Here is a 16,770-nt window from a genome sequence, read left to right on the forward strand (position 1 = left end):
GCAAGCATACATATAGTTATCAACATTTCAGATTTTGAAAGATGCATACATATAATCGCCGTGTAAACGGCCATACGCGGAAGCTTTTTGAATGAATAGAGAGTCGGCTCTTCCATATCAGGGTGCATAGGCCATCCGGGTATAGGAGGGTATGGAAACACAGGAGGATAAAGAATACAGGGGGACGAGTTTATCATCTGTAGGAAACACGATTCGGCCATCACTATGAACCCTTGGTCTCAAGGCGCGCTTTAGTGTGACATTCCCCAAAAACTATTCGATCGTATAAGAATCGTCATCCGCGGGCTTGGGTAACATCGTCTCCTCATGATCCTCAAGCTCAACTTCTTCAATTTCTTCACTCAAGAGAGGGACATTGCGGTTACAAAAAGGTGAAATAACGGAATGAAACTGAAAAGACTTCTGAGACGTCGCGGAGAAGCCAACCGTCATAGTGAACGTGGGGTTGATAAAGGAAAACTCCCTTCTCGCTTCCAAAGGCGCAAAGGGAGGTCATCTGACGATTAACCTAATAGCCAGGGGACTAATATTGATACATGAAAATAGTTATCCCTTAGCAGGATTAGGGAACCCCTAGATAATGGGTAAGCCCAAGCCCAAGTCCAAAAGGGTATATCCATGGAATAAGAAGGATAAGGAAGGAATTAATAGAGAAGTGGAAGGTTATATTGGGAGGAACGACAACAATTGCATATAAGAAGGTACCTATGACATGGAAAAGGTGTAGTCATTGTTGTGACTAGTACGCGTAAGACCTATCTTATCTTTACCTCATAACACACGTAAATTCCAATCAATGTGCTAATGGAATGAGTTTCACTTGTTTATCTTCGTATTTGCCTTTAAATTGGGTTTTCCTTGAACTCTTCTCTGCCTTTTTCTTAGCTGCAAGTTTGAGTTAGTTACTTTGCTTTTTATCTATTTCGTTTTAACTATCACATGTCTTCTTAACAACGCTTTCAAGTACTGCTGCAGAAAAATATAACTACGTTGCCGAATCAAGTTGGTTGAAATTCTGCAATTTCAGAAAATTTTAGAGAATACAGAAAGAGAGAAATATATAAAAGAATTAGTAAATTTTGGGTTTAAAAACTACCTATTTATATGCGACAAAAAACTAACGTTTGGCGTTAAACATTCCGTCAAACGATGTTAACTTTATATCCAACGACATAGTCTTTATCGTTGGCGTAGTTGACAATATCGTTCTTTAGGAACATTATCGCTCAGCTATTTACCCATTATGGTGCGACTGGATTGCCATGCCACCTAATATGGAAAATAGAATATTTTACATAGCACATAGGAATGAATAGTTCCGAAGAAGTGATAGTATCTTTTTAATTTCCTTGGGTGTTTGTAGAATTGGTTTAAATGAGTTTTTCATTTTTCATTCTCATGTTTGCAAAATCCATTTAAGATTAGAGCAGTTCCTATGGAATGAATACACTTGGAATTTGTTCATTTTTCTCCCATTATAGAATGAACAAACATGAAAAATGGATGTTCAAATCAATATATTTGTTGATTTGAATATCGAGATGAACAATCCAGCGTGCGCCTGTGATAATGATGGGCGACCTTGCTATGAACGCTGGCGTGTGAAGAAAAAACGCGTAGCATGACGTAAATCTCCAGCGTCTGTATTAGAAACGCCAGCGTATGACCCAAGGGCGCCAACGACTCAATCTGAACGGCTGAAAAATCTTGTGATCCAATGGCTACATTTTTTGAATTCTATAAATACTCCTCATTTCAACTCCAAATTCACACATTCTACACATTCTTCACTTTCAAATCATCTACAAAAAAACGCCTCCCAGAGTTCGTGCCGTTAGATTCACTAAACAAGAGGATTTAGCTCGTTGTAGAGCCTTTATTTTTCACACACAAGATGCTGTCATGCGTAATGTAGCTGATTCGACGTTGACTTTCTGGGAGAAAGTTTACAGAATGTTCACCGCTGAAACTGGGAACATCCATGGGGTGTGATTCTCATGGATTGCAACATCGTTTTAGTGTAATTAGTATGAATGTATTGGAGTTCTTGGTTTTACTAATGGAGAATCACAAAAATAAGCTCAACGGTGAAGCCGAACATGAAGTGAAACCCAGAACTCTAGCGATGTGTCCAACAACTCACCGCGGTCGTTCTTTCGACTTCCATGCTTGTTCCAACATTCTTAGGATGCCCAATAGATACAATCCCCTACTCAAGGAATTTCACCACCCGCCGAGAATTGACGCCTATGTAGTTGTTGTTTTAATCTAATGTATTTTTTTTATTTTCATGTATGGTGTGGTGGTTGCAATTTTTAATCCAGAAAAAAAATTTAAATTACTGACGTGCAAATGTGAAGATTAATCGTAATAACATAATACCATAGTGAATCAATTAGTCATAGAAATATCTGAACTTGTTATTTATCTGTTTTACAGAAGTATTGTGGATGGTTCATCGTAGCAATTCTGGATTATCCAACGAAGAACTGGTGAGTATCTTACCTTTGTCCTCATGGGCTCAACTGCATCATAAAAATATCTGAACTTGTTATTTATCTGTTTTACAGAAAACCATCGCTCAGACCAAATTAGTCGAAGAAAGCGGAAAAGAGTTTAGGCATTTTGAATGCTATGAACTTTACAGAGAGAATGTCGCTGGATTTGATGTAGTTTGATGTTTTTGTTGTGGTTTATCAAAATGTAGTTTGATGTTATTTGCAAGTTTAAATTGTAATAAATTTCACTTAATCTGAAGTGGAAATCTATTTTAAAATATAAACATTTTCATTCATTGATATTACTGCCAATTCTTTTACAAGATATAAACTTAGACAATAATAAAAACTTCGATAAAAATCAAGTACACGTTTTGGCCTCCTGTTTATCTTCATTTGACGTATTTTCTATTCAACGCGCTCTTTGACAGTTTCATCTTTGTTTTTGAATTTGTTGTTATTAACTTTCAAAACTGGAGCTCTTCTTTGCCTTTTAGCAGAACATTTTCTTGGAGCAGCTTCTAAAACTTGCACTTCCCTTTTACAATTTTCAATCTTTTTAAAACTCCCACATATCATAGAAACAACAGCTTCAAGTTTTGCATCGCAAAAAAGTGTGATCGCCTTTTCAACCATTTTAGAAGAGAAAATTCAAGTGAATTTTGGTGTGAGTGAATTGTTCGAAGATGGTGGTAATTTATAGAGGTAAAAAATAAATTTCGAATTTTAAAAACTACTCGTTGGCGTTTGCAGCAAAAATGCCGGCGTTTTATTTTAAGACGCCGTGTTGGTTCTTCCGACGCTAGCGTTTTTACCTGAATCACACGTCTATTGATCTAACATCCAATACTTTATCACAGTGGAAAACCTAATTTAGCCATCCACCTGGTTCAACAAACGAATGGATTTGTTCATTCCCATGGGAATTAACCTTAGGAAAGCGTTACGGTTGCTTACTGGCTTTCGCATAAGTTAAATGAACCTGAAACAAAACAGCTAATGCAAAAAGCTACACTTCAAGTAAATGGTGAGAAGACGGTCGTCATTCTTCATGCACCCATACAATACAAAGAAAACGGGACAGGCCTTTGCTTATCCCAAAAGAAGTTACCCCGGTGGCTCTCCCCTAGTAAAAGAACTTTGCTTCTACTAATCGCCACGTTTCCACAATATTTTTCCTTCTGATGCCTCCACACGTTACTACTTTACCAACTCAATTTAATTACCTTTACTTCAAGTCCGTCCAACACTACTTTTATATTCATATTCCCCACCAGAGAACAGAAGAAACTAAAACCCAAAAATACCACTCAAATCCTATACTAACTCAACTAGCCTTCTTGAAAGTTGTAACCTATATCTCCCTCACATAACACCAAACAACTGAAACAGAGAAAGAGAGTAAAGTTAGTTTTTTAACTCGAAAAAACTTCAACAAAATCTTTTCCTCTCCTTCCTCCTTCCCATTTCTCTCTCTTTCTTTCTCTCTGCAACTCCAATTTTCGCTTCATCTTCTTGTTCATTTTTGTTTCTCTACAATCCTTCGTTATGGATTTCCAAATCCATGGCGTTGTTTCTAAAACCATATTCTATATCTTTACATTCCTCTCCGTTATAGGTACAATCTATGGAAGTGCATTACCAATAAATTCATCAAGTAGCGTTCAGATTAATTCGAATTCAGTTCTCGTTGCACTTCTAGACTCTCATTATACTGAACTCTCTGAATTGGTTGAGAAAGCTTTGTTATTACAGACATTAGAAGAAGCTGTTGGTAAACACAATATCACCATCTTCGCACCAAGAAATGAAGCATTAGAGAGAGATCTTGATCCTGAATTCAAACGATTCTTGCTCGAACCAGGTAACATCAAATCTCTTCAAAAACTGTTGATGTTTCATATCATACCTAGTCGAATCGGATCGTCCGAGTGGCCCTCTTCATCTGTTAATGAGTCCACTAGGCATCGTACTCTCTCCACTCATGAACATCTCCATTTATTCACGAATAAGGATTCAACAAAGAAAGTCGATCTCGCCGCAGTTATTCATCCCGATGCTGTAATTCGTCCTGACGGAATCATTCACGGAATTGAACGGCTATTAATTCCACGATCCGTACAAGAGGATTTTAACAGTCGTCGTAGTTTACGGGCTATCTCTGCAGTTATACCGGAGGGAGCACCGGAAATTGATCCAAGAACAAACCGGTTGAAAAAGCCAGTAGCACCGGTCCCAGCCGGTTCACCACCAGCTTTGCCGATTGAAGACGCAATGGCACCTGGTCCATCACTAGCACCAGCTCCAGCGCCGGGTCCAGGAGGTCAACACCACCATTTCGATGGGCACAGTCAGGTTAAAGATTTTATTCAAACTCTATTGCACTACGGAGGTTATAATGAAATGGCTGATATCCTTGTAAACTTAACTTCATTAGCAACTGAGATGGGTAAATTAGTATCAGAAGGTTATGTGATTACGGTATTAGCACCTAACGACGAAGCCATGTCGAGATTAACAACAGATCAATTGAGTGAACCTGGTGCACCAGAACAGATAATGTATTATCACATAATACCCGAATATCAAACTGAGGAGAGTATGTATAATGCCGTGAGAAGATTTGGGAAAGTGAAATATGATACTTTGAGATTACCTCACAAAGTTGTTGCTCAAGAAGCTGATGGGTCTGTTAAATTCGGCAATGGTGATGAATCCGCTTATCTGTTTGATCCTGATATCTTCACTGACGGTAGAATTTCAGTTCAAGGTATTGATGGGGTCCTATTCCCTCCTGATGATAAAGAAAATCAATCCAAACCTGAAACTGAAAAGACTGTTCAGTCTACTAGTTCTAAAATTTCAGTCAAGCCAAGAAGAGGTAATAATTTCTAATTTCTACTCAGTTTCTCTGTTTTTGCAGTTTGCACATAGTTGAATGCTAGTTAAATTTGTAAAAATTATCCAGTGACCGGAACCCGGCCATTACACCGGTTAATATTTTATTCCTTTTCTCACACTCAAGGTGTCAGATTCCGGCATCCATTTTGCAGCTAGATTCGGCTGATACATCATATTTTGCGGTGGGTCAGATGATTCACTGAAAACTGTCCTTCAGTTTTTCTTTAAAAGTTGTTTCTTACCGTGTACTTTTGTAGTGTGGTCACGGGTTTTACTCAGTCTCAGTCACTCTTTTAGGCTTTTAAGATTTTACCACTATGACCCCAACAGACCATTTATGTGGATTCTGCTTAAAGAAGAGAAACGTGGGTTGGAGAATTTATGATTAGGTCAACTTACCCCATAAAGTCAAGTCCAGACAAAAAACTTTAGTATAAGTGATATCCAGTCATAATCAGTAAGCTGTATCTTAATACTTCCAATAACAACTTGCAAATTCTTCTGTCTTCTGAAAGTAACAGTTCTTACAAGTAACAATTTTTGTTCTGTTGCATGTGAGTTAGGGTTTTATACTTCCAGTCGTTAAAGGTCTGTCATCAATATGCTCCTAACCATCAGTTCTCAAACAAAAACACCGGGAATTAGCAGTTCCATCCCTTATAACCCTCGGGGCAGGTTAAAACGCGCATTTAGTTGGCTGGCGCCTGGCGCTGGTTAATATGGCATTCAGGGTCATACCTTTGAAACACCAGTAGCGAAATATGCCACGATTAGCATAACAGTGATGTTTATTTTTAACACAAAATTGGTTAAAAAGACGAAAATCAACAATTCCTGGGTGAAATGGACAGTTAAATTTTGATACTGTTTAAATGGACAAAAATGTAAAAATAGGCAGGATGTAACCAGTTTCATCGTGTCCATTTTCAAATATTTTTTCTTATTTCTAATTTACACATGACATATCCAGTTTCATCCTTGCTATTTTATAAATTTAAACAAGGATGAATCCTGTTTTATCCTTGTTTTTTTTTTTGCCATTTCACCCAAACTATTTTTTATTCGTTCATTTGAACCGTGATTTAAAAATATTCGGACGAATGATCCATTTTCCGTATTTTTAAAGTGTTAAACTCTAAATTAATATAATTCAACTTGGTACGGCATTTAGGGACTAACCATGACCATTTTTCTCAGCTGAAAGGCAGCCAATGTGAGTCTTTTTACAGACAGAGAGGTAGAGATTAGAGAGTTTTTTAAGGGTTAGTTTGCGGAAAGCCAAATTGAAAAGAATATGATAGAATGATAAAGAATTAGGAAAAGACAAGCGAAAAGTCCAGCTCTGTGCTAGCAAAGGGTTTTTTGCTGTTTGTGTTTATTGTTTATAGAATCTGGATTCTTCACCGACAGTTTTAAAATTCCAACAACAAATAATCTTTATCTAATCTCTAGTCTGAAATGAACATGATTTATTTTTGTTTGTTGAGTTTTTTTTTCTTCTTTTCTTTCTAGATTAGTTGAATTTATTGCCCATAGTTTTTCTGTATATACAACTATATATTATGCATTGAATTGATTAATTAATATCATCACTAGTCACCTCTGACTCGAAAATAATTTGTTCTGGTGCAATGCAGATTTTCTGCATATTCTTAGAAATTCTATTAATATCATTATGCGCTAACATTTTAATATATTTTTTAATGTATAGGGAAATTATTGGAAGTAACTTGCGGGGTGTTATGGGCAGTTGGTCAGGATTCACATTTCACCGACTGCCAATGAAAACAATCCACCAACAGCATAAACTAGTCCAAACTCTTTAAAGCAAAGAAAAGGTAAAAAAAAATAAATCCATTAACTATTGATCTAACATTCTTTGGTAAAAACTGATTATTTACTCTAGCAACAAGAACTTTTACTATCATTTTCTGCTTCATTACTTTACAAAGCGTGTGACCCCAGTTTAGAGATAGTCTGCACCCAAGAAGATAAAAGAATAACATACATGCAAGCAAAGACTAACATCCTGATTCCAGGTACTAGTACTACTACTCCAGCCAGATTCATGGAAGCAAAGCATGAAAAGAGGTGTACAGAGTGTCAAGTGAATGAAGAAAGACCCATTAATATCATGGGGCTATATTTTTTTATTTTTTTTCTCTCCATATATTTCCTTTTCTTTTTTTCTTTTTTGTATTTTTGGGTGAATTATTTTTGTTCTGTGCAATAAAAACCCTGAGAAAGTGGTAGAAGGTAGAAAATTGAAAGAACTGTTTGGGAGGTGGTGGTGGTGGCCGGTGGGGTTTTTCATTGTTATGAGTTCCTATCAAAAACATGTGCATGTGAAGTACAATACAAGAAATACCAATTTTTTCTTTTGTTCATTACATTTTTGGATGTATAGATGATATCATTATTATAGTAATTATTATATGATGTCTTGTGTTAATTAAAAGAGTTTATTATTTTAGTATCCAGATTCTAAAGAGAGATAATGTCTTCTTTTTTTTGGTGATAATTTTATAGATTATTCCACCCCTTTCTGAATGGTGGAAAGCCACGTTGTTGGTTTCACTGCGTGAGCCAAAACACTAGTTAGCTAGAGAGTGTGTTCCAAAACTTGCTAATTCGCATTTCACCATCAAAATAGGAACTACCTAAATTCTTTTCTAGAACTTCCTGACTTTTTTCATTGATTAATATCTCTTTTTTAATTCCAAGTTTATCTTCCTTCATTCAACAAATTGATTTTTATGGTGCTAATTGCCTGTCATTCGATGGTAATACTTAGCTTTAGTTTAAAAGGTGAAGAAAGCAGAAACCGCGTTCTCTCATTTGAGATAGTATTATTTAGTGGACGACTAGATTACGCAATCGTTAACATGGTGATAATTATGGTTACGTTTGGTATCCTGATGAATGTGACAGACTATTTGCATGCAAAAGAGATATTAAAAGAGGACTCTCAAATCCAGCAAAAAAGAAATGGTTTTCTTGAAACACATACACTGGAATAGCCGCATTACTGTCACATTGCAACTGCGCCAATAAGCATCTTTTACCTCTTTAGATATACAGAAGTCTAGAAATGTCCCCATAACCTCGTTATGCTTTACATGAACTAACAGCGGCATTACATGTGCTTCCGACGCAGGTGATATCTTCCCATGTTCAGCACCGAGTCCTTTTTCTTTTCTTTTTTCCCGAAAAAGAGGGAAATAACCTCACACGATAGATTGATATAAATGATTTAAATGATTCTTAGTGATTTGAGTATCATTTGCCGTTACAAAATTGATACAATTTCTGATGTAAAGTTGGTGGAGGATTGCCGCTAATCCCTCGATTTTCCAAGTATTTTGGATGGCATTTCTGTTACAGAAAATAGCAACATCGGCTGCCTTAACATAACAATACTATATCTGGAGACTAGAATTATACAAGTACATGGTTCAATTTCAAAATTTTCACTAATACTATATCTATCTCGTCTAACTTTTGCATATCTTTCTATCAACAACTGAAGAGTTGGGCTTAAGTCACAGGAGTTCACGTTTTAAAATATCGTTTTTCCTTTTTTCTTTTACTCGATCAAAATAATTTTATGAATCTGCACAAAAAGTACACCATTCTTTGTATAAGGGCAATCCGCAACCAATATGAGCTGTAACAAAATCTAAAATAAGACTGAACAAGGTTCTCCATTCTCAGAGGTATATAAGAGCAAGTCCAGTGAGGGCATTTTGACGTTCCATCTGGATGGACAAAGTTAGTTTCTCCCAGTGGGATAATAGTTACCGGTAATAATTGAATCGATCGTCGGAGGAAGGAATGGAACCAAGATATGTTTGGTTATCTTTTTGGCCCGGGCTAAGGCCAAGCACTACGGTGCACGATTTCGCTACGCTATAACTTAATTGTAGCGAAATCCAATTACTATGGTTTCCGTGTCGCTTAAGTTTAGCGATATTCCTTAGCTACAATTAAAAGTGGATCACATCTGATCTGAATAATAGAGAAGAGAAATCACACGGATATTCAGTTTCCGTTGAAAAATCTACTTTCTGATTTTTACTATTTTACACTAAAACTCTTCTTTTTCACTATTTTGATTTACTAAAACACTTTTTATTTACCTTTTATATCTCCTTTTTTTCACTAAATTATATTTTAACCTATATATATGTATATATTCCAATGGAAAATGTTTGGAAGAAAAAAAATTTGATACTCAATTTCCGTTTGGATGTCACGGAGCCATAGTGAGGTTTCCATGAGACTCTTTCCCCTTAGTTTTAAATAAGCTATAGCTAAGAGAAATCCCTCACCATAATGCTTGGCCTAAGGGTAGTGGTCAAGCGAAAACAATAAAAAATTAACCTGTTTTGAGGCATATAAAATAAATTTCCTATGCAGGGTGAGTTTATAAGGGGTGTCCTGGTATGGGTAGATTACTAAGTCACCCTTAATTATTTTAAATTACTTAAGTACCTTTCACCTAAATTTAAAATACAAACCTAAACTAGTCAAAATAAGAATCATTTTCATTCCTAACCTAACCTAATCATTATCAAACCAAATTGATTTTATTTTTAGTCGGCGATTAATTGTTGATTCATAAATCTTTGATCATTAATTAAAACTACAAGTATAAAATGAGTTGTGTAGAGCGTTTTGCAAGAGATTTAGATTCGCATTACAGAACCAAAATCATTGTTATTCATTTTCTCATATTTCAGAAGAACAGTTCGGCTGATACTGAAATATCATGTTTTCAGCCGAACCCAGTTTATAATGAAGAAGAATAAGTTCGGCTGATATTAAAACTACAAAGTACAAGTTCGGTCAACAATGATTGTCGTTCGAATAAGCCGAACGTCAAATGATTTTTCCATACACTTAGATTCTCCTTTAGAAATACCAGCCGAACGGTTTTTCCCAACAAGATTCAACTAGTAATTCTATAGCCGAATCCAACACTGAACATTCGAAAAAGTTTGTAACTTAAAATTCAATTGTTTTAAGAATTCAACCTAAAACATGGAGATTAAACATGTTCTACAATTATACCTGATAAGTGCATAATTCTTATGATTTTAGTGTCCATTGCATACTTGTTTTAGCTAATATTCTTGCATATTTTCGTATTATTACTCTTGTTTTCTCTCATTTGCCTCTAATAGGTGAATCATACAAAAAGGAGCTACAAAGTGATGAAAAGAGCTAGGAAGATAAGTATTCCAAGTATCCAATCACCCAAGAACAAGAGAAGTGGAAGAAGTGCGACGAAAATGAGCAAAACGCTCAAAATCAAGAGAAGGGCCAAGAACCGATATTCACTCATTTAAATTAAGGATTTCTCATCATCATCTTGAATAGATTTGAAAGATAAAAATAATTCAAAAAGAATGAGGTCATTCCGAGTTCGGATACAGAAGTTATGGCCAACAGTTTTTATCGAATACCGAAGATAGTAAGGTTCGCATACCGGGTACGCATACTTAATTCCGAAAAATTTCTGCTGGAATTTGAAGTTTACGTACCAGGTACGCGTACTTAGCAAGTAGGAAAACGTGTATTCATACCTTGGAAGGCCTAAGGTCACGTTTGGAGTCGTTATTTCGTATTTTTGGGTCGGGTTCTTGAACCGAACTAAATACGTGAAGGCCAAGCAATGTAAACCTATAAAAGGAGGTATTAGGTCATGAATGAATCACACCATAAGATCACGAATTGTAAGTCTTGGAGAGGAGAAAAATCACACGAAGTGAAAGCTAGGGTTTCAGAGTGATTCTCAATCGTAACGATATCTCTAAACTTTTCTTATATATATATCATGGATGCTTCTACATCCATGAACATCTAAACACCTATTGATTGAGGATGGATTCTAAGTTGTAAACTTGATTTGATTTAATATATGAATCTATTTTGATTTCTTCATATGATTATCGTTTGTTTCTACTATGAATAAATATTATGATTGATTGATTGTTCTAGGTGGCCAACTAAATCAGTTTATTGATTAATCTAAAGCTAGTAAAAGGTTAGGATATCCGTCTAATTGTTGAATAACCTTTACACAAGTAGAAAACGTGAAACCTTGCAGATGGATTCTGTTGAGTAATCAAGTGTAGAAACAACACTAGAAAGTGGACCTTGCGCTAAGAGTCTAACTACTAGGATTAACTTAAGTCACCAAACATAAAGCATTTGACAAGCTACACCTTGAGTGCGCTACTACTTGGTGGTTTGGACGAATAGAATCTGGTATTCGAGCGCTTTGGTACCCAGTGATCAAAGGACTTTAGGGAATAGCACTGCTCGAGCGCTTTGGTACCAAGTGACCAAAGGGCTTTAGGGAATAGCACTGCTCTAGCTGCTTTTCTACGGATAGTGATAATCAATGATTAATGACGAGTAGATGAATATATTAACTCATTGACGGCTTATATACGAATAAGGATTCCTCGATCATATCTCTCTCTATTGATTACAATACAATTTTATCTGCTTTGATTATTTATTTTGTTCACAATCTAAAACAAAACCTCCCTTTGTGAGAAACTAAAACTCACTGCTCTTCGTGGGAACGATCCTTACTTCCATTATGTTACCAGTTAATTGTGTGGAAATAAGATTATTAATTTTTTGAGCCTACGACAACCATCAAATTTTGGCGTCGTTGCCGGGGAGCAGTCGGTAGCTTTAGTTGTTATTTTTATTAGTTTTAATCTTGTTTTTAGAATTTCTTTTTAGTTTTTAATTTCGTTTTCTAGATTTTTGCTTTCAGGTACTTAATCTCTGGCACCGAAAGACTGGGAATACCAGAGGTGCGGAATCCAAACTCATAGGGGAATGGTGTTACAAGCACGTCCACAGTTGCAAGAAGAACCTTCTACATTAACAATGGTTAATACAGACGACGAGATAAACCCTCCACCTCCTCCTCCTCCTCGGGAGAGGAAGCTGCGAGAGTTAACATCTCCATGCTTAGATTCACAACCACTGTGTATTACAGTCATTAACCCAGTAGAGCTGAAGTTGAATCTACTTTACCATCTAACAAAGTTCAAGGGACTTCCAGGTGAAGATCTGAATCGTCATCTTCGAAAATTTCAACAAAAGATGACAAGTCTTAGGCAAAGTACCGAAGACAGTGATATGACAATGCCGCAAGCCTTCCCATTCTCTTTAATAGATTTAGCGGAAGAATGGTTGTATTACCTTCATCAGGGAGTATTACAACATGAACTGAGATGAAAAGGATATTTTTAGAGAAGTATTTTCTTGCTTCTAAGGCAGCATCTGTTCGTAAAGAGATTAGTGGTATTCTTCAGATTACTGGGGAGTCTCTTTATGAATACTAGGATATGTACAAAAAATTAGTGGCAAGATGTCCCCATCACAATATATCCCCAACAATCATCATTCAATACTTCTACGAAGGATTGCTTCCACAGCAACGAAACTTGATTGATGCAGCTGCTGCTGGTTCACTTACTGAGAAGACGATTTTGCAAGCAACTAGTCTGATTGAGAGTATGGCCTCAAATGCACAACAATTTTACACAAGGCACGACTCAAATGTTACAATAGTTAGCGAGATGGGAGAATCTCCAAATACAGAGCACCGGTTAAGCACCATTGAAAAGGTGATTCATCGTATAGCTTCAGTAGTTGCTCCACCACACGAAGAGGAGGCCTAGGTTAATGCTTTATTTCCTAACCAAAGGAAAAGGTATGATCCATATTCTAATACTTATAACCCTGGTTGGAAAGATCATCCTAATTTCAGTTATGCCAACAAACAAGCCGCAGCTCCTATGCCATCTTTTGGGAGACAAAATGCTTTTCAACCTCAGCAACAGAACCAGAGCTCCAGTCTAAAAGAGATGATGAAAGCTATGGTGCAAAATCAAGATCAAGCTTCCCAAGAACAAAAGGCGATATACCAACAAAATCTGCAATATCAACAAAAGAATGATAATGTTACTAAATATTTACAGACTCAGATGAGGCAATTGACTATAACAGTAAATAAGTTGGAGGCACAAGCATCAACAAAGTTACCATCTCAACCGTTCGTGAATCCAAGAGAGCACGTTGATACCGTTATATTAAGGAGCGGAAGGCAAATAAAAGACTCAACTCTGGATACAAGGGCAGTACGCGTACCTAATGACGATATTGAGAAGGAAGTAGAAGCGGAAATCGTACCAAAGGAAAAGCCAACCTCAAACGGCCAACCTAAGGACACGGTTCCCGCTTTTACCATACCACCTCCTTTCCCTAGTCGTTTTTCCAAGTCGAAGAAGCAAGCTCAAGACAAGGAGATCATGCATATTTTCAGCAAGATACACATCAACATTCCATTTATTGAGGCTATCAAAACCATACCCAGGTATGCCAAGGTTTTCAAGGATTTGTGTACAAGGATTGATGGGTTGATTGATAATGAGATTACTTAGGTGGGCAAAAGTGCTACAACTATGTTACTAAAGAAGATGCCTACAAAGTGTGAAGATCCTGGTGGGTTCACAATTACCGTTACCAGTGGAACCGATGATTCGAGCGTGCTTTGCTTGATTTAAGAGCATCCATAAGTGTTATGTCAGCGATGTTTATGATTCTTTGAATCTCGGACCTTTAAAAGAGGAAAATATTACTATTCAATTGGTTAACAAGTCCAATATATATCCTAAGGGAGTCGTGGAGGATGTGTTAGTTCAAGTGAATCAGTTAATCTTTCCAGTTGATTTCTACATTGTGGATATGCACAATGGAGATAATTGTTCATATACTTCGTTACTTCTTGGGAGACCGTTTATGAAAACTACAAAGACGAAGATTGATGTTGATAGTGGTGCACTCATTATGGAATTTGATAAGGAGATCATACGGTTCTATATTTTTGAAACCATGCGCTATCTTAGTGATGTTCACTCTTCTTTCTGCATTGATGTTATTGGTTCGTTAGCACAACATGTGTTTGATTTAAGCAACGAAGATGAACTTGGAGTTGTGCTACGCAACAACATTTCTTTGGACGTTCACGGACAACCGAACCTGGACGTTGAATTATACAAAGAAATGGTGGAGATTTGTGGTGCTTTAACAGCATTACAAGAAGCTAACCCGGGTAATATTTCTTATATTTCTTTACCCGTAACTAATGAGGTTCCACTACCTTATATGTGCAGGCACCGAAACTAGACTTGAAGCCGCTTCCAGACCACCTAAAGTACGCGTACTTGGGTGATAAAGAAGAACTTCCGGTGATTGTTGCAAAGAATCTCACTCCCAATACAAGAAGAATGTCTACTTAGGGTTCTGAAAGATAAAAAAACGGCTATTTGTTGGACAATTGTTGATATTAAAGGCATTAGTCCATCCATGTGCATGCATAAAATCCTAATGGAAGATGATTTTAAGCCAGTACGTGGTGCTCAACATAGGCTTAACCCCCCAATGATGGAGGTCGTGAAGAAATAGATCCTCAAATTACTAAGTATGGGGGTGATTTACCCAATTTCTGACAGCAAATGGGTTAGCCCGGTACAGGTGGTACCTAAGAAATCAGGTGTCACTTTATTAGAAACTAAGATGATGAACTTGTTCCTACAAGAGTTCAAACAGGATGAAGGGTGTGCATAGACTACAGAAAGCTTAATACCGCAATCCGAAAGGATCACTTTCCTTTACCTTTCATTGATCAGATGTTGGAGAGGTTAGCGGGACACTAACATTAGTGCTTTTTGGATGGTTATTCGGGGTACAATCAGATTGTTATTGCACCAGAAGATCAAGAGAAGACTACTTTTACTTGTCCTTTTGGTACATTTGCCTATAGACGGATATCGTTTGGTCTTTGCAATGCGCTTGCCACTTTTCAGAGGTGTAATTAGTATATTTTCTGACTATGTGGAACGCATAATTGAGGTATTTATGGATGATTTTAGTGTTTATGGTGATTCATTTGTTTTTTGTTTACAAAATCTTGAACTTGTGCTTAAAAGATGCATAGACACTAATCTTGTTTTCTACTTTGATTATACACCTAATTCTGAATTTCAATCTATTCTTACTTTTTATCATACTTATGCATGTGGTGGTCACTTTGGTTCTAAACGTACCGCTTTCAAAGTACTTGAAAGTGGATTTTATTGTCCTACCCTATTTGAGGATGCATATATTTTTTGCAAATGTTGTGATAGATGTCAAAGAACGGGCAATCTAGGTGCTCGAAATCAAATTCCACTCACATCAATTCTTGTTGTGAAGTATTTGATATGTGGGGAATTGATTTTATTAGTCCTTTTGTCAATTCTAATGAAAAATTTTATATACGTCTTGTTGTGGATTATGTTTCTAAATGGGTGAAATTTAAAGCCACCCCTACTAATGATTCTCAAGTTGTTTGTGAGTTTGTGAAGAAATATATTTTTCTATACATGGCACACTAAGAGTGGTCATAAGTGATGGAGGCTCACATTTTCAACGATCCTTCCATGCTCTACTCAAGAAGTACAACATAACACACAAGGTTGGTACGCCATATCACCCACAAACTAGTGGGCAAGCCGAAATCTCAAACAGAGAGATTAAATCCGTTCTTGAGAAAACCGTTAACACTACACGGAAAGATTGGAGTTATATGCTTAACGATGCATTATGGGCATATAGAACGGCGTACAAGACACCTATTGGTATGTCTCCATATCGGTTGGTTTATGGAAAAGCTTGTCATCTTCCGGTTGAACTTGAACACAAGGCTTATTGGGCGATAAATATGTGCAACATGAATTATGATAATGCGGGGAAGCAAAGGAAGTTACAACTCAACGAGCTAGAGGAGATACGTAATGATGCTTACGAGAGTTCTCGTACATACAAGGAAAAGGCGAAACTTTTCCATGACAAGATGATTTCTAGGAAGAGTTTTGTTGTGGATCAAAAAGTTCTTTTATTTAATTCTCGTTTTAAGTTATTTCTTGGAAAGCTAAGGTCCCGACGGGGTGGACCGTTTGTTGTTACTAATGTTTTTCCTTATGGTGCAGTTGAAGTTACTAGTTTCACTACAGGGACAATTTTTAAAGTCAACGGCCATAGATTGAAGCCATATTACGAGAATTTCCCTACCGATAATATAGACGTAATTGAACTTCAGGATCTGCTCCCTCTGGAGGAGTAACATCATTGGAATGTCAAGTCGGTCTGAGGACATTAAACTAAGTGGGAGGAAACCCATCGGTTTTGTATCTCTATCCCTTTTTTTAGTTTTCTTAGTTTTTCATATCATATCTTGCATTCTCATCTTAGAGTTTACAAATTCCTATATATATAA

The 16,770-nt window shown here is 36.6% G+C and overlaps 1 protein-coding gene across 1 annotated transcript; it reads left to right on the forward strand.

Annotated features, from left to right (window-relative positions):
* Positions 1 to 3,812: 3,812 nt before the first annotated feature.
* LOC113322000 (fasciclin-like arabinogalactan protein 17) lies at positions 3,813 to 7,859 on the forward strand. The gene is made up of 3 exons (XM_026569996.1): positions 3,813 to 5,400; positions 7,132 to 7,258; positions 7,460 to 7,859. Exons 1-2 carry the CDS (start codon positions 4,068 to 4,070, stop codon positions 7,203 to 7,205), a joined length of 1,407 nt encoding a protein of 468 aa, XP_026425781.1. The 5' UTR covers positions 3,813 to 4,067; the 3' UTR covers positions 7,206 to 7,258; positions 7,460 to 7,859.
* The last annotated feature ends 8,911 nt before the right edge of the window (positions 7,860 to 16,770 follow it).

Source organism: Papaver somniferum, chromosome 11 (assembly GCF_003573695.1).
Source record: "Papaver somniferum cultivar HN1 chromosome 11, ASM357369v1, whole genome shotgun sequence".
In the NCBI taxonomy this organism is placed as follows: domain Eukaryota; kingdom Viridiplantae; phylum Streptophyta; class Magnoliopsida; order Ranunculales; family Papaveraceae; genus Papaver; species Papaver somniferum.

What these genes read in the sequence shown, in the direction of transcription:
- LOC113322000 (XM_026569996.1), top strand. Translation starts at nt 4,068, where the DNA reads ATGGATTTCCAAATCCATGGCGTTGTTTCTAAAACCATATTCTATATC. An exon ending in TTCAGTCAAGCCAAGAAGAG is followed by an intron (nt 5,401 to 7,131) that starts GTAATAATTTCT and finishes TTTAATGTATAG; the next exon opens with GGAAATTATTGGAAGTAACT.